At 37.1% G+C, this 26,700-nt stretch overlaps 4 protein-coding genes across 6 annotated transcripts; 2 read left to right on the top strand and 2 right to left on the bottom strand.

Moving 5' to 3' along the window:
- The first annotated feature begins 1,077 nt into the window (after positions 1-1,077).
- LOC140177775 (uncharacterized) lies at positions 1,078-1,455 on the top strand. Its single transcript, XM_072210940.1, has one exon. The coding sequence runs from the start codon at positions 1,078-1,080 to the stop codon at positions 1,453-1,455; it is 378 nt and encodes a 125-aa protein (XP_072067041.1).
- Positions 1,456-5,663: 4,208 nt separating this feature from the next.
- Positions 5,664-6,867, bottom strand: LOC112783378 (receptor protein kinase TMK1-like). The gene is made up of 2 exons (XM_029297488.1): positions 6,390-6,867; positions 5,664-6,163 (listed from the first exon to the last, which is right to left on the bottom strand). The coding sequence occupies exons 1-2, from the start codon at positions 6,832-6,834 to the stop codon at positions 5,664-5,666; spliced, it is 945 nt and encodes a 314-aa protein (XP_029153321.1). The 5' UTR covers positions 6,835-6,867.
- Positions 6,868-9,575: 2,708 nt separating this feature from the next.
- On the top strand, positions 9,576-15,372 carry LOC112792052 (26S proteasome non-ATPase regulatory subunit 1 homolog A). Its single transcript, XM_025835130.3, has 13 exons — positions 9,576-10,000; positions 10,446-10,515; positions 10,813-10,918; positions 11,110-11,218; positions 11,309-11,477; positions 11,650-12,122; positions 12,237-12,372; positions 12,477-12,725; positions 12,817-13,037; positions 13,117-13,375; positions 13,487-13,719; positions 13,789-14,302; positions 14,637-15,372. Exons 1-13 carry the CDS (start codon positions 9,855-9,857, stop codon positions 14,958-14,960), a joined length of 3,009 nt encoding a protein of 1,002 aa, XP_025690915.1. The 5' UTR covers positions 9,576-9,854; the 3' UTR covers positions 14,961-15,372.
- A 1,644-nt stretch (positions 15,373-17,016) lies between these two features.
- LOC112792053 (histidine kinase 4) lies at positions 17,017-23,516 on the bottom strand. 3 transcript variants are annotated; one of them, XM_025835135.3, is made up of 12 exons: positions 22,828-23,516; positions 21,673-22,291; positions 21,359-21,592; positions 21,105-21,274; positions 20,144-20,362; positions 19,860-20,046; positions 19,718-19,769; positions 19,378-19,607; positions 19,156-19,254; positions 18,357-19,072; positions 17,763-18,266; positions 17,017-17,676 (listed from the first exon to the last, which is right to left on the bottom strand). In XM_025835135.3, exons 2-12 carry the CDS (start codon positions 22,045-22,047, stop codon positions 17,436-17,438), a joined length of 3,027 nt encoding a protein of 1,008 aa, XP_025690920.1. In that variant the 5' UTR covers positions 22,048-22,291; positions 22,828-23,516; the 3' UTR covers positions 17,017-17,435. The 3 variants fall into 3 exon arrangements, with proteins under 3 accessions (XP_025690920.1, XP_025690919.1, XP_025690918.1); XM_025835134.3 differs by having other exon boundaries at positions 21,673-22,117; positions 22,828-23,502; XM_025835133.3 differs by having other exon boundaries at positions 21,673-22,192; positions 22,828-23,502.
- Positions 23,517-26,700: the final 3,184 nt, after the last annotated feature.

Genomic DNA, 26,700 nt, shown 5'->3' on the forward strand with positions numbered 1-26,700 from the left:
TTAATATAGTAAGTGTATACTAAAATTAGCTATTAAAATTAGACGCTAAAATAAAATATAATTAAAATACAAAATGCATATTTAGATTGAATTAAATTATATATCTACTAGATTAAGATTCGTGCGATAATTGACTATACTATATAATATATATTTAAAATATTATATTATTTAAAAATAAATTAGATAATATGTAAATTAATATTGTATAATATATTCATTTAGTAATTTAATTTATATATGATTAATAGGAAAAGTGCACAAATATCATTTTTAAAACATTGTCTTTGTCTTTTTCTCTGCTTGCAGTATTAGAAACAAATTAAACCAAAACAATATATATGCATGTATTTTATCATGAAATGTTGGGTTGTTCCTTCATGAAACAAAATTAATGTCATCTAAATCTTTTTTTATTATTGTTATTTGTGATAGAACAATGCTTCTAATTCCATCGAGATAATGTATACCAAAAAAGTAACCGTAAACAGAAATTATTCTCAACACCTTTATCCCTTTACATCCCATTGTTAAAAAAATAAAAATAAAAAAATTGCTATCTTTTTTTTTCTTTCTTTTCTTATTTTTTCCCTTTAGAATGAAGGCATTAGGGTGAAGATGTTCTGCAAAGGGATGAAGGGTGTCAAAGATGGTCAACTACACATACATTACACTCAATCATTAAACAATAACAAAAAAGAAAAAAAGAAAAAAATGTTAATGAAATCTGATGCATATCAAGCCACATATGTCACGGCTAAATATTAGGAAACAAATTCTTTTCAGTTTTAGTTGATTTGGTGTATCCCGTTTTATTGGCTGTAAATATCTTGTATTACCACAATTAGAAAATCAGATAGCTAATTGTTAGGTATAGTACTGTATATATAATTGATATGCTATTCAATAAAATACAAGGCAATTTGGCATGGTATCAGAGCTAGGTTGGCTCTGATAATCATCACATAAAAGAGACTTCCGCCGCTGAAATGGCTGGAGTAGGTGAGACTCCTCCAAAAAGAGAGAATTAAAAAAAAAGACGAAAATGGATCCAACAAAGGACCATCGCCTTATGATATGAGCGCTAACGACAATTCTAAAAACGTAATCACACAAGTGCAATTACGAGGAGAGAACTACGAAGAATGGGCTCGAGCTGTGAAGGTGTCGCTACGTGCTAGGAGAAAGTGGGGGTTTCTAGATGGAACTCACAAGAAGCCACAAGAAGGGGCATCTGAAATGGAGGACTGGTGGACGGTTCAATCCATGCTTGTCTCATGGGTGATGAATACGATTGAGCCACGGCTGCGCTCCACCGTCTCATACGCTGAAGATGCAAAGGATCTCTGGGAAGAAATCAAGGAGCGATTTTCCATCGTGAATGGTCCTAGAATTCAACAATTGAAAGCTGAACTTGCCGAGTGCAAACAACAAGGACTGGCTATGGTGGAATAATATGAAAAACTAAAGACTCTTTGGGATGAGTTGACAAACCATGAACCAGTGCTTAGATGCTCTTGCGGAGGCTGCAAGTGTGATATTAGGTCACGATTAGATAAGAGAATGGGAGAAGAAAATGTGCGTCAGTTTCTAATGGGGTTAGAAGACGTAAGCTATGGCACAGTGCGATCTAATATTCTCGCAACGGATCCTCTACCTTCTCTCAACAGAGTGTATGCAACTTTGGTACAGGAAGAGAGAATGAAGACGATCAGCAGAACCAAGGAAGACAAAGGAAGCATAATGGAACTGGCAGTACACACTGGTACAAACACAAAAGCCGAAATGAAATAAAGTCACTTGTATGTTCTCACTGCGAAAGAACAGGACACGAGATCAAGGGTGCTTTCAACGGATTGGGTATCCGAAATGGTGGGGAGATCGATCTCGAGATGAAAAGGGAAGTAACACCAAGACCTCGCATAAGCAGGGAGGACGCTTGCGAGGGGGGCTGTCATACGTGCCAACACAGCACAAGCCACAACAGAAAAATCAAGTGACCATGAAGAAGAAATAGGAGGAAGCGCAGTGACTGGACTTAGCCAAAAACAATGGCAGACGTTGTTAGAGATGCTAAATGGCAACAACGGAAGTAGAACTAAAAGCATGACTGGTAAGGAAGGATATGTTGTGTGGATTATAGATAGTGGAGCCTCTAACCATATGACAGGGAATTCAAGAGATCTAAGGGGCCTAGAGCGTATTGAAGGATGCACGGTGGGGCTACCAAACAGAGAAGAAGTTCTTGCAAATACAAAGGGAACAGTGACTCTTGATGGAGGACTTAAATTGACCAATGTTTTATATGTGCCAAAACTAAGATGCAATTTGATTTCAGTATCACAATTAACAAAGGATGCAAATTGTACTGTACTATTTACTCATGAGCTTTGTCCTATGCAGGACCTCATTTCGAGGATGCTGATTGGAGCGGGTGAACAAAGAGATGGGCTCTACATGTATCATGGTGTTCGCAAATTCACAGCATGTCAAACCCAAGAGAAGAGTAGTATTGATTTTTGGCACAAGCGAATGGGACATCCTTCCTATAAAGTGGTACAAATGTTGCCGAATTTGAATGGTGGTTGTAAATTTGAAGAGAAGAATAAATTATGTGAAGTTTGTAAAAAATCTAAACAAACACGAGATAAATTTTCATCAAGTGATTCTCATCAAACACATCCTTTTGATTTAATACATTGTGATTTATGGGGGACCCTATCGTACCCCCTCTTCTTGCGGAGCACCTTATTTTTTAACAATTGTTGATGATTATTCAAGAGCAGTTTGGATATATTTGTTGTGTGAAAAGTGGGAGGTGTCAAGTGTGATGATTAATTTCTTTGCTCTCATTGAAAGGCAGTTTAATAAACAAGTCAAAGAAGTGCACAGTGATAATGGGACCGAGTTCATCTGTATGCGTCCATATTTTTTGCAGCATGGAATTGTTCATCAAACATCTTGCACTGGGACACCCCAACAAAATGGAAGGGTAGAGAGAAAACATAGAGATATTCGTAATGTAGCTCGGGCACTGAGATTTCAAGGATCTTTGCCCATTCGATTCTGGGAAGAATGTGTTTTAACTGCAGGACACTTGATCAACCTAACACCATCATCTGTTCTTAACGGAAAAACTCCTTTTGAAATGATACATGGAAAACCACCTGACTATAATCATCTTAGAGTTTTTGGCTCATTGTGTTATGCGCACAATCAACAAACCAAGGGTGATAAATTTGCCAGCCGAACTCGTACATGCGCATTTGTGGGATACCCATTTAGAAAGAAAGGATGGAAACTTTATGATATGGAAAGAAATATTTTCTTTATATCTCGTGATGTCAAATTTGTAGAAACCGAGTTTCCGTTTGCGTGTTTGGCCCAGGAAAATTTGGTTTCCACTTCTTTAGTGCATGAGAAAAATTTTTTGGAGTCCATTAATAATAAGCCCACACTTGATGTTCACAAGGAGGTCCTTCCTCAGGCTAATTCCAATGACGAGCCCATTGTTGCTGTTGGGGGGGAGGGGGGTTGAATCTCCACATACAGACCCAACAAGGACAGCTTCACCCCTCATCGAAACCAGTAGCCCCTCACCAACTGTCTCAGATGATGTGCCTCTTTCTACCGACACCACCACGCTCTCTGAACTTCCTCTGGGTCGTGGACACCGCGTAAAGCACCCTTCGATCAAGCTGCGTGATTTTGTCACCAACACGATCATTGTAAACCCGTCCATCTCTTCACCCTCTCCATCACATTCCTCAGGTCCACTCTATCCCTTATCTCAATATATGTCATGCGATAAATTTTTCGTGCAACACCGTACTTTCCTAGCAGCATTAGGGGAAGAACGTGAACCCACAAATTTTCATGAGGCAATACGTGATGCTCGATGGAGAGAAGCCATGAGCATTGAAATTAAAGCTCTTCAGGACAATGGTACTTGGCACCTTACCCATCTACCTCCGCAGAAGAAGGCTCTGGGGTGCAAATGGATTTATCGCATCAAATATCGTTCGGACGGGCAAGTTGAAAGGTTTAAGGCACGCCTCGTCATCCTTGGTAATCATCAAATTGAAGGGCTGGATTATAATGAAACCTTCGCCTGGGTCGCAAAAATGGTAACTATTCGCACTATTTTAGCTGTGGCCGCTGCTAAGGATTGGGAACTCCATCAAATGGATGTTCACAATGCCTTCCTCCATGGGGATCTTGAGGAGGATGTTTATATGAAATTGCCACCGGGATTTCACGTCCCTACTCCTGGCATGGTGTGCAAACTTCAAAAATCCCTCTACGGACAACGCCAAGCTCTGCGCTGCTGGTTCTCTAAACTTTCTTTTGCCCTCCTTCAGTACGGGTTTCAGCAGTGTGCCTCCGATCACTCATTGTTTGTCTATCGTCATCACAATATTCAGCTTGTAATGCTCGTTTATGTTGATGACCTTATCGTGGCTGGTAATAATTCTCTTGCTATTCGCCAGTTCAAGGACTACTTAAATCAATGCTTCCATATGAAAGACTTGGGGAAACTAAAATACTTTCTAGGGGTGGAAGTGGCTCGCTCTTCCACTGGCATTTTTCTTAACCAACGCAAATATACGTTAGATATTATCATGGAGACTGGCGTGCTTGGTTCTCGGCATGTGTCTACACCTATTGAAGAAAATCATCATCTTGCATTGGCTGATGGACCTTTGCTCTCTGATGCAGCCTAGTATCATCGTTTGGTTGGTCGTCTCATTTATTTGTGCTTTACTCGCCCAGAACTCTCATACAGTGTTCACATTCTTTCTCAGTTCATGCACCAGCCTCGTGAAGAACACTGGAAGGCTGCCTTACAAGTTGTTCGCTATCTAAAAAGCCGGCCTGGTCAAGGTGCTTTATTGCGCTGGGAAAACGATTTTACCTTGCATGCTTGGTGTGATTCTGATTGGGAGGGTTGCCCTCTTACTCGTCGGTCTCTCACTGGCTGGGTTATTCTCCTTGGCAACTCGCCAATTTCATGGAAAACAAAGAAACAACATACAGTGTCACGGTCCTCTGCAGAAGCCGAGTATCGCTCCATGGCTAATACCATTTGTGAACTCAAATGGTTAAAGGAACTGCTCTTGAGTCTCGGGATCTCCCACACGTAACCCATACCTCTCTCATGTGATAGCCAGGCAGCACTTCATATTGCTAAGAACCCTGTTTTTCATGAGCGTACTAAGCATATTGAGGTTGATTGTCATCTTGTTCGTGATGCTGTCATGCAGGGCCTCATCCTTCCCTCCTATGTCCCAACAAAATCTCAGGTTGCAGATATCTTGACTAAAGCTCTAAGCTCCCATTCATTCGCATCAATGTTGGACAAGTTGGGCATTAGTAACTTACATGCCCCAACTTGAGGGGGGGTAATGAAATCTGATGCATATCAAGCCACATATGTCATGGCTAAATATTAGGAAACAAATTCTTTTCAGTTTTAGTTGATTTGGTGTATCCCGTTTTATTGGCTATAAATATCTTGTATTACCACAATTAGGAAATCAGATAGCTAATTGTTAGGTACAGTACTGTATATATAATTGATATGCTATTCAATAAAACACAAGGCAATTTGGCAAATGTTAAATACAATAGTGAAGTTTAAGGCCATCAATGTCAAATGTTCTCTAACTTAGACGTGCATCTAAAGATCTGTATGAAGGTGCAATTCCAGATTGTGGAGGAGAACTATTTGAAGAAAAATCAAGAGTGCTATTTCCTTCAAATTGCTTCCACCTTTGAAGTGCTTCTGGCAATGTCATGTTAAAGTTTATTCCATATATTTCATCAACATCTGGTTCTGTAGGCTTCCACACCTCAATAAGAGGCGAAAGCACGTTCACCACATGGCTCATGTCAGGCCTTTGGTGTGGCTCCCTTGCACAGCAATGGCCTGCTAATTCTGCAACAGTGTTGATGCTACTCAAGGTTTCCTCATCAGCTTCAATTGTCAAGTCGATGATGGTTCGAAATGAATCTTTGTCAAGTAGCATTCGACGAAACCATGAAACTAGGTGGAAATTCTCTTCTGGTCTACTTTCATCAAGTGCTTTCCTTCCAGTTATGAGCTCCATCAGAATTACCCCAAAACTATACACATCAACCTTTGTTGTAAGTCTTCCAGTGGCTGCATCATTTGGAATGAGACATATAAATACATATGTAGCTGTCTTAAGTTGATATTTGAAAATGATTAAATGGCAATTTAGTCAAACATCTAACCATTCTCATCTATCACTTGACATGAAGACATCTGCACTTGAGTTTTCACCGTGTAATAATGCGTCATAAATTAAATCAAGTGGCTAGTATAGTATAGATAAAAGAAAAATTAGCATTTACTATGTACCTACCTGCATACTCTGGTGCTAGATATCCAAAAGTTCTGGCAATTCTGGTCTGAAACGAGGCTTTTCCTTGCGGAGCAAGGCGAACTAATCCAACGTCAGCAACTTTAGCTCGCATATTATCACCGAGCAAAATATTAGATGGTTTGAGATCCCTATGGATAAAAGTTTGTTGGGCTAAACCATGAAGATATTCAACACCTCTAGCAACATCCAAAGCAATAATGAGTCTTGTCTTCCATTCAAGTGGTTTTAACCCTTCATTTTCCCAATGGAATAGATGTCTACTAAGAGTACCTTGAGGCATGTATTCATAAACAAAAAGTCTCTCATTTTCATCCAAGCAATACCCCATGAGATTAACCAAATTCCTGTGTCGAATCGTGACCACTGCTATTTCAGCCATGAACTCATCTACTCCTTTCTCTGCCACTATTCCTGATTGCATCATTTTAATTGCAATCCTTGTCCCATCATGCAATTTCCCTTCTACGTTGTACCTCTCTTCTCATATCTCTTTTGGCTTCCGTTTATCACTTGATCTCCTGTTCAAGTTACTCCAACCGACCATGATGTTCATGTATGAGTCCCATAATTTTAGTTGGGTGCGGAGGTTCTTCGTTCTCAGGTGGTTGTACCTTTGACTGTAGTCGTCGACTATGAGGATTTCGTGATCTTCCTTCCCCATTACGATTACTTGTTCCTTCTTGTCGTGGAGGTATCACAAGGGCTTGATCGTAACGGTTCAGACTTAGATGCAATGTGTTCGTCTTCAAATTGCTAGTCCGCCATGATTAGGTATAGATTTTCAGGTCGCCGTTAATGGTGCTAATGTTCTTATGGTTACTTGAAACAGTGATTTGGGCCTGAACGTGAGGTACAGACTCCTTTTGAGGTAGCGCCCGGCTTGTGCTGATGCCGAGGTGCTAGCCGTCTGAGTTCCTTTTGAGGAGGTGGGAATGGTACCTACAAAAGACTCCAATGCTTAAGTTAGCAAACAACTTTACGCAGGGCTCGTTTTAGTAGATTGGATTTTGAATATACTTGAGGGTGTCATTGTATTTATAGTAGAATAAATAACTACATTTCAGTGTAATATCTTTGATGGTGAATAACGGTTCTTTTTTTTAGAAAAATTGTTAAGATATCTCTTTTAAATAAATGGAAAATATCTTAAGAATTAGTTATTCATCAAAATAAGTAGAGTTAGGTTGGTTGTTATTATGCTCAATCTATGTAAAGTCGGGCAGGCATTAGGGAGACACAATTTTTTAAGTGGGCCTCTGTTTATTTTGGACTTGGTTATTTTTTTGGCCAAGATATGAACAGGTAAGAGATAGAAAATGCTATTTCTATATATACAAAAATAAATAAATGTGTTATATTATATATACAGAAATATATCTTGATATCCATTTAAAAAAATAGTAAAGTCTTTTTTGGTCTTTTGACTATTTGCTTGAAAGATAGAGCATATCCATTTAAAAAATAGTCAAGTCTTTTTTGGTCTTTTGACTATTTGCTTAAAAGATAAAGCATATTTGTATAATTCAAAAATTTATATTCAGATTCTTAACTATTTAAATAATTAATTTAATTAATTGGTTTAAGCAATTTTTGTTATTAATTTAAGCTTCTGAATAAATACCATTTTCAGCTGTTGACTATTTATTTAAACTTTAAAAGATAAAACGCTCCTCCATAATTTAAAAACCCATCATAAATATCCCTTACTAATGTATTAGTAGTCACTTAAACCAATAATAAAAGTTGATTATTTCTATAACCTTACTTAAATTTATAATCGACTTGAATCGCAAATCGATCAGCCTGCATAATGACATCATATATCAATTTCATTGTTGACGTTTGGGTCGAATATGAGACTCCTACAACATAAAAGATCTTGTAACCACCATGTTAGGATGCTCTTTAATATTATAGATGCCTTTTTATAAATATATTATAACTTATTAGATATATTATAATTAATAACTTTATCTTATTAACTATTTTAGTCATACAAAATTTAAAATCTCCTTACTCTTTGTCTTTTTATTCCGATGAATAATTTTTATATTTAATTTAATTGAATTTTTTTATTTTATATTTACTCACTTAAATTAATTATTTTTTAATTTTACATAATTATTAAAAAAATTAAAATATTGTTAAATATCTCTAAATAAAAAAGATAAACAAAAATATTTCTATTAATCATACCATATTTTTATTATTGATAATTATGTAATATTTATTAATATTAACTATTTTTTAATATATATTTAATTAATATAATTAATTAATAAATTATTAAGATATTAAAATAACTTAATTTTGTATTAAAAGATGTATATAAAAATTAAATTTTATATAATTATTTAATTATAATAGAGTCAATCGGTTTAATCTGTAACCCACTAGTTGAATCAATAATTTAGTAACCTAGTAATTTGATCGGGTTGCAGTTCGGTTCTGATAATTATGCTTAAATCACCTTTATAATTGATCAAAATATTAAATTAAATTAAAGTACTCACCACAAGATATTATTAGTTTGATTTGGTAACTTTTTTAAGAGGTGGTTATATTTAAAAAAAACAAGATTTTTTATTATATATTTAATAAATAAAAAATATATTTATGCTTGTATTTTCTAAAGTTGGAAATGTTCTTGAAGGATCAAATTTTTTTAAGTGAGAAAATTAATAAAATCATAAAATGAATTTAATCACTCTCAAATTAATATAGTGGAGTTCATATATAATAGAAATTATAAATTTAATGGTAATTAATCTTTTATTTTATTATTTTACCAATCTTTTCATTTTGAAAGATTTAAATTCGCTTTTAAAAGCACTTAAAAAAAATTTAAAATTAATATGAACTTATAAGAAATTTAATACAATTTTATATATTAATAAATATCTAAATTTATTTTTATATTTATATTTATATTTATTATTATTTTTTAAAATTTAAAAATTATTTATCAAATATAATTATTATTATTACTTATATTTATTAAAAATTACTTTTTAAAAGATTATATTTCAAAACAAACTTTAATAAATTACTTTGGAGTTAAAAAGAAATTAATATAAAATATATATTAGAATATAAAATAAATATTAAAAATAAATTAAATTATATATATTTATGCATAAATATCGATTTTACTGTTCAAATAATATGTTTGTTAAAAGTTATCCAAGAAAAGAAGAGAAAGATCAGCTTCAAAATTTTGAATTAATTAAAACTAAAAAGAGGAAAAAAAGAAAAAGGAGCACCCATCAAATCCATCCAACTGATACATTTCGTGCTGAATAAGAATTGAAGATACTACTAAATAAACAAGGCGAAGAGTATTCTTAATTTCTTCCTTCTTTGTTCTGAGATCACCAATCCCTACGACCCCCAACCCAAAACCCTAACCCTAGCTATTCGAATTCTTCGTCTGAGAGCACAATCATGGCGACGACGCTGGTTAGTTCTGCCGGTGGGATGCTGGCGATGCTGAACGAGTCCCATCTCTCTCTCAAGCTTCACGCTCTCTCGAACCTCAACAACCTGGTTGACACATTCTGGCCCGAGATCTCAACCAGCGTCCCCCTCATGTACGCATTCTCTCGATCTCTCTCTTTCTCTGCTTCTGAATTTTTATTCTTTTTTTTATTTGGGGTTTTCAGCTGCGTTTTCTTTGCCGAGGGTTTGAGCTGTTTTGCACGTTTATTTTTAATCAAGGTGAAAGCAATTTGGTTTGAATTGCAACAATCCTTACTCAAAATTTAGGTAGTTCATGAAAGAAAATTTGTCTAGTTTTATGGGCAGAAGGTTTAAGTTTTAATTATGTTTTAGTAGTGAAACTCCACTTACACAAGGGTCCATTGCATTCGATGTAGGGACTGAACTCCCATATGCATTTAGTTGTTGCAATAACACGCCACCAATCAATTTAGTGTTCAAATTTAGGGCTTTTCTAGGTAGTTCATGTTAAAATTGTTGGTTGAAGGCTTTTTGAAGATTGTTGAAGATTTATGTTCTGTTTTACCTGTCAAACAGAGAGAGTTTGTATGAGGATGAGGAGTTTGATCAACACCAAAGGCAACTTGCTGCACTTCTTGTATCCAAGGTATTATTGCTCTGCCAAGTCTTGAACAAGTTTCTTCCATTGAGGAAATTATGTTGCTTATTTGAACAAGCTTCAAATAACCTGGTTGTCATGGTTCCGCCTGTCATAATATTTGAGATTTGAGATATGCAGAAAGAAACCTGGACTTCCTCCTTTTTGATTTTGCTGACATCTATAGCAGTCATCAGGGGAACATATGTGTTCTTACTTAAACTAAAATTGTATTATTAGATGCAGAAGTTGGTTTTGGGGTATATTTTTTATGATCTAATTTTGCTTTGCTTCTTGTTCTTTCAGGTCTTCTATTACTTGGGTGAACTAAATGATTCCTTATCTTATGCCCTTGGAGCTGGTCCTCTGTTCAATGTTTCAGAAGATTCTGACTATGTGCATACTCTTCTTGGTAAGAATTATCCCCCCCCCCCCCTTTTTCTTTTATGAAGGCAAGGTGTGATTGGTAATATGGATCACTCATTTTAATAAGTTTTAGACAAAATGATTAACGTGAGTTAATTTTGAGCTGTATAATCATGAAGGTTCAAAATTCTAGATGGAATCTGATGGACATTTTATTCTCTTTCTTTTGTCTGGCAGCTAAGGCCATAGATGAATATGCCAGTCTTAAGACTAAGGCAGCAGAGTCAAGTGAATCTGTTACGGTGGACCCCAGGTTGGAAGCAATCGTGGAGAGAATGTTGGATAAGTATGCAAGCTGAATCATTCTTCTGATGTTTGTATTAAATTATTCCTTAATTGTTGGAGTTCCTTCACGTGTTGCTTTCCCCTCGTTTAGGTGTATCGTAGATGGTAAATACCAGCAAGCTATGGGAACTGCCATTGAATGCAGGAGGTTGGATAAACTAGAAGAAGCAATTACAAGGAGTGACAACATTCAAGGAACTCTTTCATATTGCATATATGTCTCTCATTCCTTTGTGAATCTTCGGGAATACAGACAGGAGGTTAGTGAAATGAAAATTTTCTAGTCATGTTAAAGTTCTCTACTGCAATACATATCATGCATGTGGTAAATGAATTATGTTTTCTAGCAACTTTTTAGTGTGAAAATGTGAGACACATTTTAACACTGCTGTCTCATGAAGGTTTGCATTGATTGTTTTTCTGTTTGTTCAGGTTCTCCGTCTCCTTGTTAAAGTTTATCAAAAGCTTCCTTCACCAGATTATCTGAGCATTTGTCAATGTCTTATGTTCTTGGATGAGCCAGAGGGTGTTGCAAGCATCCTAGAAAAGCTTTTACGATCTGAAAACAAAGATGATGCTCTGTTGGCTTTTCAAATAGCGTTCGATTTGGTGGAGAATGAGCACCAAGCTTTTCTTCTAAATGTTAGAGATCGCCTTGCTCCACCCAAGTCTCAGTCTTCAACATCTACTCAAGCAAAGCCAAATGACATAGGTTCGGAACAGAATGCTACAGCGAGTGGTCCGGATGACGTTCAAATGACAGAGGGTGATTCAGCTTCTGTTGTCAGTGTACCTGAAGATCCAAGCGAAACCTTGTATGCTGAGAGGCTAACCAAAATAAAGGGAATACTGTCTGGGGAAACTTCAATACAATTGACTCTGCAGTTCCTGTACAGTCATAACAAGTGAGGCAATTTTCTTTAGTAATATTTTAGTATACATTCCTTTCCTTGTTGGTTTTAGGTTCCTTCAGATAGCATATTGGTTCTTATACTGCTTTGGCTGTTTAATGAATTTAGATCCGACCTCCTTATTCTGAAGACAATCAAGCAGTCTGTGGAAATGAGGAATAGTGTCTGCCACAGTGCTACAATATATGCCAATGCAATAATGCATGCTGGAACTACTGTAGATACTTTCCTCAGGGAAAATTTGGTTAGTTGTAGCTTATTTTGTTTGTCACTTTCCTTCTCCCCTTGTTTTCCTTGGAAGTGTGATTGCTTTCAATTCTGAAGATATTTGTCCCTGGAATAAATTAGGATTGGTTGAGCCGAGCAACTAATTGGGCCAAATTTAGCGCAACAGCTGGTCTTGGTGTTATCCACAGAGGCCATTTGCAGCAAGGAAGGTCACTAATGGCACCTTACTTGCCTCAAGGCGGGACTGGTGGAGGTGGTAGTCCATACTCCGAAGGTGGTGCTCTCTATGCGCTTGGTCTTATTCATGCTAACCATGGAGAGGGAATCAAACAATTTCTTCGTGATAGCCTGCGTAGTACTTCTGTCGAGGTGCTCATAACTAGTATAACTAATAATTTTGCTTTGATGTGGGAAAATAATTAGCCTTTGATTATACTTTAACATAAGTTTTATGGGGCAGGTTATTCAACATGGTGCATGTCTGGGTCTTGGATTGGCATCCCTAGGAACAGCTGATGAGGATATTTATGAAGAAATAAAGAATGTTCTATACACTGATAGTGCCGTAGCTGGTGAAGCCGCTGGTATCAGTATGGGATTACTCATGGTTGGAACAGGAAGTGATAAGGCAAATGAAATGCTTACTTATGCACATGAAACACAGCATGAAAAGATTATTAGGTAAAAGTGCTCCAACTGACGAGTTGTTAAGCCATGGCTTCTCTTTTGCTGATCTTTATTTGGTGCCCTAATGTTTCAGGGGATTAGCATTGGGCATAGCTCTTACGGTTTATGGTAGAGAAGAAGAAGCAGACACTCTGATTGAGCAGATGACACGGGATCAGGATCCAATATTACGCTATGGTGGCATGTATGCATTGGCCCTGGCTTATAGGGGAACTGCAAACAATAAAGCCATTCGGCAGTTGCTGCACTTTGCTGTGTCTGATGTTAGTGATGATGTCAGGAGGACTGCAGTTCTAGCATTAGGGTTTGTGCTGTACTCTGATCCAGAGCAGGTTAGTACTTCCCTTTCTTCTTATTATCACTTGTTATGAACTTGTTTTCCTCTGGCTCTGATTTCTTCAAGAAATTTTGTTGAGATGCCATGCTACTTTCTTAAATTGCAGACTCCAAGAATCGTTTCCCTCCTATCTGAATCTTACAATCCTCATGTTCGATATGGAGCGGCCCTTGCGGTGGGCATTTCCTGTGCGGGCACGGGTCTCAGTGAGGCTATATCTTTGTTGGAACCATTGACATCGGATGTCGTTGATTTTGTTCGTCAAGGTGCTCTTATAGCGATGGCTATGGTCATGGTTCAGATCAGTGAAGCTAGTGATTCCCGTGTTGGAACATTTAGGTAAGGCATTCACCTTCTTTGAGCATTGGATTAATTGATATCTTGTCTGACTCACTAGTATTCTTCTAGGCGGCAATTGGAGAAAATCATTCTGGACAAGCATGAGGATACCATGAGCAAGATGGGTGCAATTTTGGCCTCTGGGATCCTTGATGCAGGTGGAAGAAACGTGACCATAAGACTACTCTCCAAGACAAAACATGATAAGATTACTGCAGTGGTTGGTCTTGCAGTTTTCAGCCAGTTTTGGTATTGGTACCCTCTGATCTATTTCATAAGCTTGGCTTTTTCACCCACAGCCTTTATTGGTTTGAACTATGATCTTAAGTCTCCAAAGTTTGAGTTCCTATCACATGCAAAACCTTCACTCTTTGAATACCCAAAGCCCACCACTGTTCCCACCACTACATCAGCTGTGAAACTTCCCACTGCTGTTCTGTCTACATCAGCTAAGGCCAAAGCAAGGGCTAAGAAAGCTGAAGAACAGAAGGCCAATGCTGAAATTTCATCTGAGTCTGCATCAGTTGCTTCGGGAACTGGGAAGGGGAAGTCTTCAAGTGAAAAGGATGGAGACGCCATGCAGGTGTGTTTATTATAAATGAAGGCTTCTTTAGAACTCTCTGAATTAAAAGCTGAAAACAAATTGTTTTTCATTTTCGTAGTTTTTTAAACCGAGAATCCTGAAATTGGAAAACCGAATGAATACATGGTTTAATTTTAGTATTGAAAACATGAAATGTAAACAGAAAACATGTTTTGGAATTAAACTGACTCCAGTGTTTTTCATCTCTTGTAAAATAACATCTTGTTGACTACACTGTATTATTGTCTCAGATACATGCACCCTTACATGTATGCTTGAGATGAACTATCTAATTTGTAGATGTAAAGACATAACTTTCTTTAATTTTTTGAAGGTGGATAGCCCAGTGGATAAGAAATCAGAGCCCGAGCCTTCATTCGAGATTCTTACAAATCCTGCCAGGGTGGTTCCGGCCCAGGAGAAGTTTATTAAGTTTATGCAGGACAGCAGATACCTGCCAGTTAAGTTGGCACCTTCAGGATTTGTGCTTCTTAAAGACTTGCGCCCCAGTGAGCCTGAAGTGCTCTCTCTCACAGACACCCCGTCATCTACCACGTCAGCTGCTGGTGGTTCAGCAGCAGGGTTGCAGAGTTCTGCATCAGCAATGGCTGTTGACGAGGAACCTCAACCACCTCAGCCATTTGAGTACACCTCCTAGGTCCGGCACTGATTAGCTAAGCTCAAATTTGCGGTGGTTAGATAATTGGTTCTCCAGAGGAAAAGCAGCTACACAAATGGTTAAAGCGACTACACTGTACTCCCCCTTGAAGCTGATGATGCGGGGCATGGAATTTTTTTGTTCTTAATTTGCCGATGGTGTGGTCTTTTTGCTCCATTTTGTGGTTAATCTGTGAACTGGTTCTTACTATATTTTGGAACTGAGGGACAGAAGCAGTGTGCGGCCAGACCTAAGGATTTAATGTTTCTGTCATATTCCATTTGTATTTGAAGGGTGCTTCTCTTCTCCAATTACTGGTCACTAAATGGCGGCCAAAGATTCTGTGTGTAGGGTGGTGGCACTGTTAAGATTTATTTTCTCATTCTAAATGTCGCAACCTTTTTATCCTTTATCATCTTTTCCACGGTGAAACCAACGAATCTCAAGTTACGTGCATTCACCATGATATGGTGTTACAAACTACTAAGCACAGACTACATTCATAGCGCTGGTTAGATACAAAGTTTTCCATAGTCTTAATTGAAATGAACTATCCTTACGCCTACAAAAGGTGTGCAAATCAGTTTGTTCAGGGATTAGATTAAATGATTCGACTTCCGAGTACTTACTCTCTAATGCCATATGCCTTATCGTGCATCATATGTGAGTTAATTAATCATTCTAGTAGGGATTGATGCTCTTTTATGGTTGCAGAGCAGTTTTGCACTTACTCGCCTTGATCGCTACTCCTATGCTCCAATTATGTCTTATTAGTCGGTTTGAAATGAAAGGGCAAATCTTTAACATTTTCTCTCTATTTCAGACATTACTTGAAAGGTCACATAAGCGAAACAGTAAATTTTTTTTCCCTTAATTAAAAAAATTTGGATTCAATTTTCTAAAATAATAAAATTATACATGTAGATACTTTTTAAGCACTGGATAATTGTGGGAGAAGCCATGCTTGCTATCTAAACAGCATTATGTACGCAAACGATTTTTACTAAAGAGATGACGTTGTCCAGCTCATAATGAACAGGAAAGGGTGCTGTCAACGTCAGAGTTATTGATTTTCAATATAAGTGAAAAATTAAACAGATGAAAACTCATTCAGGGTGCTAATATGTACGGTTGATTTTGAACCGAAAAGATCTTGGTTAATGATCATGAACTCAAATGGGTAATTTCGATCACGTTCTTTACTTAGGTAATCAATTCTCAACAACCGCTTTTCAATTTCAGCAATTAGATAACAACTAAGATTATTTTATTTAGCAACATAACAACGATACATCAAAATTACATAACTTGAGCTCGAAAGGGAATAAAACGAAACACAGGTACGTAGCTACTTGTTATGGTGGTGAGTTATGGGAAGCTTGTCTTTTATCTTCTCTATTATTCCTTTCTTCTTGTGTTTGTGCTGCTCTACTTCATTTACACCCACTGCATCATGATGAAATGCACCACCACCACCACCTGTGGTATCACTGTATTCATTTGCTGCTATGCCAGCGGTGTAGCCGCTCAAGTCCATTTCCTTCCGAATTGGATCCGTGCTTGCACTTGAAGTAACTGCACCATACTGGTTTTGATAGTGCGCCATTCTTGGATAACAAGCTATTGAATTGTAACTAGTGGAGTTAGGTTAGGGTTTATATTAGAGGGAGTTGCCCACTGCCTGGTCACTGTAACTGCTACTAGGTATTGACACGTGCCACTTCACACAGGCCACGTGTCCGTCACCCCATGTGCTACTAGGTTCAGATCTTTAGTTGCAGAACACGTCTGCTGTATGCAACTCTGCTTTGTTGAAACTTGAGAGGTATTCATTTTAACATACATTTAGTTTATTTATGCGATCAATTTCAAGAGTATCTCTGGAATATTTATAAATAATAATAACTAGCTAACTAGTGTAATGATATTTAATCTACTTCATTAGTAAAAGGGATGATCATCGATCTAGTTGTTGGATAGGATCTCCTTATGGTTGCAATTCAAGATATGACCGGAAATGCATGTGGTCCCAGCAACAACAATAACATTGAAAGAATTAAAAAGAATAAGAGAACCATATGAATATATATGATGGCAAATGTTTCATAATGAATCAAACCACTCTGCCAGAGATGCCTACAGACTAAGCAACAACCTCCCTTCTGAATATAATAACCAAATCCTGTCCAAAGATAATGATTTAATAGGGAAAGAAAAAACCTATTAAGAAAAAGAAAAATATTGAATTTACATAATTTGACTCATCCCTTTAGAGAACCTGTACACAAGGAGGGGATGGATTGTTATGTGGTATACATTCAAACTCAGCTGGTTAGATATTATAACTTGATTCTTTTGTATCATCAAGAATCCTTAGGAACCAAACCAACTGTTACAGCTCCATAATGCATGATGAAAGCATCATAAATCATTAAAAAAAAAAAAAAGAAAGAATGGCAGCCTCCAAACTTGATGTCATGAGGCTGCTGAGATATGCTTTGACTTGAAAAACTTTGCAACTGCTTGATAGAGATTCTCTTCCTCAAACGGCTTTGATACATATCCATCCATCCCGCACTTCAAGCACTCTTCATAAGTAGCATGGATAACATCAGCTGTCATAGCCAATATCGGTAAGTGGGGGTGCTCATCGCCGTTCGTCAGTTGCTCGTTCGCCTTGCTCTCCATCATTCGAATTCGACGAGTTGCCTCAAACCTGCAAAATTCATCAAGTGGTAATCAATGCAATGCAATGCAATGAGAATCAGCAGCAGTAGCAGCAAGGAATGCAAAGAAACATACCCGTCCATTTCTGGCATTTGAATATCCATGAAACAAGCATCAAAATTGTGAGGCAACTGAAGCATCTCAAGAGCAACTTTGCCACTTTCAGCACACTTCACATCAGCTCCAAACTTCTTTAATGCACCGGCGGCGACCCTCCTGTTTACAATATTGTCATCAACCACCAACATTTTCTTTCCACAAAGAAGGCCTTTTAGGAAAGTTGAGCCATTTGGCATGTCTTTCCCAAGCTGCCTCTTCTTTCCCATCCCCAGAACTTGCTGCAGACAAGCAGCCACCATACTTGCTCTCAGAGGCTTCATGATCACCGTGTCGCTGAAACCTTTGGCTTTGGCTCTATCGAATTCGGCATTACTAATATTGGTTGCAAGAAGGATCATTTGGGGTATCTTCAACATATGACCATTCTTTTTCCAATCTAGTTGCCAGATATTGAAAACTCCATCCTCTCCCGAAAACCATGAATCCTTCTCAACGAAAACAATATCAGGCTGAAATAATCTGCCACATCCAATTATTTGAACTTCAGTGAATGTACTCAATTACACAACATAAAAGATAGTAAACAACAAAAAGGAAATTGAAGCTTACCCTGAAGTTAAAGAACCATTCTTCCCACATAACGAAACAGCCTTTTTAATGTGGTTTGCAACTTTAGCTTGAATACCAAGTCTCGTCAAATGGTATCTCGTGACAGCAGCTCTAACAGGCTTTCCATCAACCACTATAGCTTTAAGCCCTCTAAAACTAGAAGGAAGATCTTCCACGTTCAGCTTCTTCACATCTGTTTTTGAATTTTTATTGAACGTCCCAAAGTTTGCAGTAAATGAAAATGTACTTCCAACTTGGGGTCGGCTTATGAAGTTTATCTGACCACCCATTAGTTCCACCAGACACTTACTAATACTCAAGCCAATCCCGGTACCACCATAGTGTCGTGACGTCGAGCTATCTGCCTGCACAAAAGGCATGAAAATCCTATCCTGGGCCGAGAAAGGAATTCCAATTCCAGTGTCCTCCACACACACCATTAAAGTAACTTGCTCATAGCATTCACTTGAGGCTACCTTCTTCACCAAACCATCAAACAAAAATTCCTCATCAGCAATTAGATGCTTGAAATTATCCCAGTTGTTCCGTTCATCAGCAGCTTCACACCCACTCAGAGTTTTCGAATTACAACCCCCGGATATATGCCCAACTTCATCTGTTTCTCCATTTTGATAAGTCTCACATGTTCCATTCATTGTGGACTTTCTATTTTCTGCTAGATGAACTTTGACAAATATATGTCCTCGTTCAGTGAACTGCAAGAAATTTATACTTGTCAGCCACTACCTTGCAAAGAAATTAATACAACATGCATATTAATAATACAACATACACTTACTTTAACCGAGTTGCCAACAAGATTTGTTATTATTTGTCTGAATCTCCCAGGATCTCCCATAACAATGTCTGGAACTTTATCAGAAACAAACACTGCCAACTATAATTCCCAAAACAATTTAAAAGTCAAAATTAGAAGAATAGCAACCATGTGGAAAATGAAAAGGAATCAAAATTATCAAATTCTGAAGCTTGCATGAATCAAAACAACCTTAGGCCTTACCTCTAAACCTTTATGCCTAGACTTCTCAGAAAAAAGTGAAAGGACGTCATCAAGAATGGAACGGATGTCAAATGGAACAGCTTCAAGCTCTAACTTGCCAGCCTCAATTTTAGCACGATCAAGCACCTCATTTATTAGTGTTATCAGTGCCTTTCCACATGCTTGAGCTGTCTGAGCATAATCTCGCTGGGTTGAAGTCAACTCTGTATCTAAAAGCAGACCAAGCATTCCTACAGTGATATGATTTTTAATGAGAGCATCAGTAAAATAAACATTGAAGGGATCAAAACATGTTATTTATTTAAATGATAATGAAAGAGAGCAAAAAACTTGATGTTACCTAAAATTCCATTCATGGGAGTTCTAATTTCATGGGACACAGTAGCTAGAAACTGGCAATAACAACAAAGTGTCATCTTTCACAATCAGTATGCAATCTGGGGAAACAACAAAACATGCTAACAATATGCAAGATACAGTACCTGTGACTTGGCAACATCAGCTGCTTCCGCGCGCACTTTCAACTCCTCCATTTCCTGGTAATCATCCTCTACTTTGACAATATGAATTCCAGCACCATACAAAATGTAACCAATTAATGAGAGGATCACAAAGGATAGTAATACTGTGGTAATTGCCATCCAATTAGTTGGTGCCTTCTGATGATACCTGTTCAAAAACTAGAAGATAAGTATCTAGTAACAAAAGATTAGAAATCATTTCTGTCCTTTCAGAAAATGTACAGAAGACAGAACAAACTACCTACCTACACATCATGGTATGATTCCTGTAAGGATCTCCAAAATCAAGGTTACTTTCATGGACAAGTGACATGTCACCTTTTTCATTTTGGCTCCCATACATGATCAGGGGGGTAGAAGAGTTTGTAACATCATATACATTCACCAAAATCGCTTGGTTACCAGCAAGCTGACCGAGTAAATTCTCCACAAGGGACTCAACATCAAAGGATCCTCCGACATATCTGCTTCAATCAGAAAGTTTGTTGAACTCATTGTACCAGTAGGCAGTTTACAGTAAAAAGTAAGCAACCAGAGTGAACTAAAAGTAACTGACTAGTCCACTGATGTGATTATGGGATTTGAACTAAATATTGGACAGGACATGAATACAAAGCAGACATGTTGCATTTAAGGATATGAAATGAAAAACAAAGTGTAATCAAAAGCAAGCCTAATAATGGAGAATGCAACTGTTATCTTCACATTGGCAAAATAGTATTCTGCCATTTGCCAAGGGGTGCAATGAATGTAGCATTGACAAACAAACTTTATCATGGATGCATACTACAACAGCTCTGTAACTCCATGAATTGTGAATGAAGCAAAAAGCTGTCACAATATTTGGTTATCACTGGAAGCAATGAGGCCATAATTGACAAAGTCACCTGTGTTATGTTGGACAGTTGGAGCCTGTCTTCATAGTGTATGAATTGAAATGTTTACACTAGTGCAATCAAAAGGACTATCAATTAATTGAGAATTGAACCAAGAAGTGGTCCTTAAAATTCTATTTTATGGGGAAAAGATCTCTTTTTAAGTTGAATTAAGAAAGTTTTAATTATTATTCTTTTGGTAAAAAATCCAACCAATCAAATAATATTTAATTACTGCCTCATTAGAGCATTTTAGAAATGGAAGATACTCCTCATATATCCAAGAATCAAACTTCAGAAACCAAGAAGAAGTGAAAACGAGGAAGCATACCCTGCTGTTGCTTTAACGCGTTCTTCCAATGTTGGATTTGGAGGAAGCTTAGATTTGTAAACAGGAAATGTTAAAACCACACCAAGATGATGAGACCCTAAAAGCCTAAAGGGGCTTGTCAGAACGGCTTTCCCAGTGGCCCTGGCCCTTAAAATATTCTCTCTATCCTCCTAAATCATGCAAATGAATTGCAATTAAAAGAAGAAAAAAGAAAAAAAACAAGATGTGCACTACAAACTAAGGTTGTTAATTACCTTCCCAGACATCATATCAAGAGATTCAAGGTAGGAAAGGGTTTCCTGGGCAAAGATCACCGGCGCATACTCGTCTCTGAGCTGTGAGGGCTCTCTTTCCATTGACTTTATAATCCATCCATGTTGCTTCTCAAATCTTTCCCTCTCAGAATGAACCACTCTTTGAGCATAAGCCACCCCACTCAACAATGGCCTTTCAAATGCTGTCCTAGCTGTATATTCTGCAAAGGTTTCCTGAAGGCAAATAAACAATACACATATAAAAACCATAAACAGATAAGCGAAAGTGGAATTGAAAGATCGAAAGCACGAACCTGGTCAATGGCAGAAGGGTGTCTGTAGTAATGGAAGGTTGAAACAAGGATGGCAAGGGCATGAACATGGTTGACACTAACACTGAATTGATCTTGCAGCATTCTTGCTCTTTGGTCACACTGGCTTTCTAGACCCTCCTTCCTCCTCACCTTGGCATCAGCATCCATTTTGTTGAAGATGTTGCAACAAAAGTAAAACATCACAAGGATCCACAGAAGCAGAAACAGTGGAATCAAAGCCCTGTTTTTTTGAATTAAAGTGTACTTTCTCTTTTGGCTCCCATTTTGCTCATGCATCCTCAAAGCCACAGGGACATGGTGCTTCTGCATCACCATCTGCATCTCCTGAATCTTCATCTTCAACCCAAGGCCCATAAGAAAGAAGAAAAATCTCCCTTTGCCTAGTTCTTACGGGCTTCTGCTATGTCCCCTTCACTCTTCATATCTATTAGGAGGAGATTGGAGAAGAAGTCCCAAGGATCAGTATGATGAGCGCTTAAATAAGAGTACTTCACTTTGTCTTCAAAAGTTGAAAGAAAAAGGTTACAGAACAAAACTCCAAGCAAAAAAGCATCATTACAGCATTGTTTTGCGTGATTCAAACCTCAGAAAGGAGAACCTAAAAAGCAAACCAAGCATGATGTATGAGTAGCCAAATAATTCCCCCTCTTATTTTTCTCCCCTTAAGAAGCAATCCCCATTTCAGAAACTACCCCAAAATAAAAATGCCAAGAAGAAAGAAAGGAAGAATATAAAAGAAGAAAAAAATCACATTCAGAATCAGAAAGGTGAGAGAGACAAGCATGGGTCTCAAAAGATGGAAAACAGCTCAAATTTCAAAGGAACCACCTTTGGCTCTCTCTTTCTCTCTCTCTCTATTCAATTAAGTGTGATTTTTTTAACAGAGTTTTGGGATTTAAGGATGACATTAAAAAAATGAAACATGATGCATAGGCGTGAAAACTATTGTTGGAGTCGAGGACAAAGCATGAGCACGTTCACACACTCACTCCTACCTTCCATATATAATAATCAAAACAAGAGATTGACCCCATAAACACCATACAGCGAAGCACACTACCCAATGAAGGAGAGAGAGAACGAAAGAAGATGGGAGGGGGTTGTTGAGATTTTTGAAGGAGAGACAATGTTTACCTGTACATGGTACAATGAACATTTCGAACCACCTTGCTTTGTTTTTTGATCTCCCCTTTTTTTAGTTTCTCTCTCTCTCTCTCTCTCTCTCTCTCTCTCTCTCTCTCTCTCTCTCTCTCTCTCTCTCTCTTGTTTGTTTAATTTAGAAACTGAATCCAATTTTTATGTTTTTCACAGATACGCTCTTGTCCCCCTTCAACTCCTCAGAAACCAAAAAATAATATAGTCAAGCCTTCTTCTTCTCTCTCTACCTTTCTTCAAGAATACTGAATACTAGTAGCAATGCATTCCTTGTTTTCACACCCAAGATACCATCTTTTTGCACTCCTGAGTTCTCGTGACCAACTTGGTTGCTTCAGAGCAAACCCAATATTTCAAAGAATGAAAAAAAACAAGAAATAAAAGAAGCAGCTTTTTTGGACCAGTGAGTGAGTGCTCAAATCCAATTTCCCACTTTGAAACACAACACAATCGTGTAAGATGAATCACTTTCTATTTTTCTTTTTTTCTTCCTCACCTGAATCACTCACTCCCACTTCATCGATTCCTTGTATTTTTGTGAGCTTTCAATGTTGAAGATTTGGGAGGGAGGGAAAGAAAGAGAGAAAGAGAGAAAGAAGAGTAAGAGAGAGAGAAAATGAAAAACGGGAAATCTCAATCACAAATCTGAACGATAATGACATGGCGACAAGGCGCGATCTTATTCCCGGTGAATTTCCAAAAATGCCCATCAGTTCTACGAGGAATTGCGTACTTACCTTTTTTTGAGGTACTGTAATTGATCCTTAGTTAGTGTAATAATGGAATTAGTTGGCATGTAATCACTAATGTAGCTTGCATTAATTAAGTAACCCTTCTTAATTTTCTGTAACATTATATAATATTCACTCTTCAGGGTAGTTAGTTAATTTAGTTACTACATTTAATGCTTTTTCTCTTCTTTTGGTCAAACAAACTCTTACAGGTTCCTTGCTTTTACGACACTTTGACTCATTCATTAGATGCTTAATACTATAGTTTTACAAAACGGGAAAAAATAAAATAAAATAACCTACCCCTGCTTATATGATGAGCGTTCAAAAATAAAAAAAATTGGAATCAGCTTTTTTCGTTAATATTTGTGTTGTCCTTTAAATAGTAAAATCATCTTCAACATTACCACGAGCATGTGGCACAGGTTGAACAGCCTATTTCATATTAATTTTTTGCTTAATACTATTTGCATATTTTATTTGATGTTCACTTTAGATAACTTTTTAAATTTAAGGCCATATAATCACAACTGTTTTTAGGGGTGTATATAAATTTTTAATTATTAGTTTTTCATATGATCTTATTAAGTATGATTGTTTGTCAACAAACAAATTTCATGATTGCTTATTATTTAAAAAGTAACCCTGAATAAAATATGTAATAACAATTATATGTATATTAAAAATTAGTTATTAGATTAATTATTTAAATAAATATATATTTTTTAAAAGTGTGTATCTAATATGTATGCACAAATATATAATATACTAGAAGTTTTTGGTATGGGTTGTGAGATGGATCGGAGACTTGCGAGTCGAGATGGTCGTCGAATTATCTGGCTAAAGCAATGATCGTAGAATGACTGACTATTTGAGGGGGCTTCTGTCTCCTTTTATATAGCTAGTGGTAGTTATCTCAACTTATCTTATCTGGCTAATATAAGGGAGACATTGTTATCAAACACATCTTAATCCGACCGGTTCGACCGAAAACTTGGTCATTTGATTGGGCCGAGCCACTCGTTGAACCGAATGTGTAGTTGACCTAATGAAATCCGGTTCGACATGACAGGTTTTCATTAAACCTAGTGACTCGGTCGGTTAATTTAACCTAGTTCGGTTTTGGTTTTTTTTTTTTTACCTGATGCCTTCCCCTTTGAATGAAACCCTAATCCCCAGCCCCATCCTCATCTCTTTGCCCTCTCGACCCCAACCCCAAATGCCCTAATTTGATCTGTAGTGACCCACCCCTGCCCTCAAGCCTCAACGTCTTTCCTCTGAGGTCTCTTTCTCGTCACTCTCTCTCTCAAGCTCTCTCACCTCTCTCACGCCACTCTCATCTCCGGTGTGTCGCTTCTCTCTCGGTCTAGCACTCACTGTTTTGAAATCATGCTCGTCGTGCTCTGTGTCCTCACCGTTTCGACCTAAGTCACCGCCTTCCTGGACTCGCTTCACGGGCGGTAGAACCAGACGGAACGACATGAAACCCAGTCCCCCCTCCCCCCTGCTCATCGTCACCGGAAGCAGAGGCAACAAGTCTTGGTGGGCTGGTCTTGTTCGTCTACTTGCTTGGAGCCTCGTCGTCAACTTTCTTGGCGCAACCCGATTTAGTTAGTTCCAACAAATTCTCCCTTTCTTTTTGTTTCGATTTTGTTGTTGTAATTCATCACTGCAGTTTAATTTTGTTGCTGAAAGTTAAATTTGTTGCTAAAAGTTGAATGTATTGCTGCAATTTGTTCCTAATTATCACTTAATATTAAATTTGTTGTCTTGCTGAAATAATCACTCAACTCTAATTTTTTGATTGAATGTTGAGTTTGTTGCTGTAATAATCACTCACTTGAATTTGTTTGTTACTGAAAATCATGACTAAATTAAATTTATTATTGATTATAAACACGATTGAAGCTGTTGTTGTTTTGGTGAAATAATCACTTGGCTAAATTAAGTATGGATGAGAACCTCACCGCTAGAGTTAGAAGAATGCTTGCAGGCACTTAATTAAGTGACTAATACTAATTAATTGATGTTAAAACAAACATGTAATGTTGTTAATGTGAATTTGATTTGTTTATAGTAGCTATATTGAGGAATGAAGTAGGATGGTTCGATGAGGAGGAACACAACTCAAGCCTGGTGGCAGCAAGGTTTGCGACAAATGTATCTGATTCAAGTTTGTCATTGCTAAGAGGATTTCAGTCATTTTACAGAACATGATTTTGTTGCTGTAAATCATCTTTGTAGTTAAATTTTTTGTTGTCATAAATTATCATTGAACTTTAATTTATTTATTGTGTTATGTTTTTCTCTCTTTATTTAAATTGAGAAAATATTTTGTATTAGTGACTAATTTGTTATATATTTTTGTAATATTAGTTATGTTTAAGAATTAATACCTAATTTTTGTTAGTGTGTTTGTGAAGACATATTTTTGAACTTTTAATTTTAAGCTTATTTTTTTATAATTTTATATTTATATTTAATTAGATCGGCTCAACTGACTTAATTAGTGACCCACCAGTTGAACCAGTAATTCGGTGACCTAATGACTTAGTTATATGACCGGTTTGATTATCGGTTCGGTTCTGATAACTACAAAGAGAGGTATTTATCTGGGCCGTCATCATCTTATCTTATCTAGTTAAGATAAGAAAGGTATTTGAATTCAAATGTTGGATCAAGATATTAAAAGTTATTAATCCGTCTTTGGGGTGTGAGGATAACCCAATCTTGGAATTATCGAGTTCGGTGACCGTTCCGAGAAAGTACCCGGAGATCAGGTCTAAAATACATAACAATTAATGTATTGATTAATTTTTATTTTTTATTAGCAAAATGTAAATATATAGTAAAAAATACAGATAATAAATTTTATGTATGTGTGTCATCATCCTATCTTAGATGCTCTCAAGAATAATTTTAATCTTCACCGGGAAAAAACAGCATGAAATTATCCTGAACCTTAATCAAGAAAGATTTGTGCCCGTGAACTCTTTTTTGGTCAGAGTGAACATTGGTTTAATTGATGGGTGCAGCTTTACCTTGACATTCATTGAGATTTCATTCAACACTGCAAAACTTTCTTCAATTATGGTTATCTTTTTATTATTTTAATGAAATC

The sequence above is a fragment of the Arachis hypogaea genome, chromosome 13, assembly GCF_003086295.3.
Source record: "Arachis hypogaea cultivar Tifrunner chromosome 13, arahy.Tifrunner.gnm2.J5K5, whole genome shotgun sequence".
Taxonomy (NCBI): domain Eukaryota; kingdom Viridiplantae; phylum Streptophyta; class Magnoliopsida; order Fabales; family Fabaceae; genus Arachis; species Arachis hypogaea.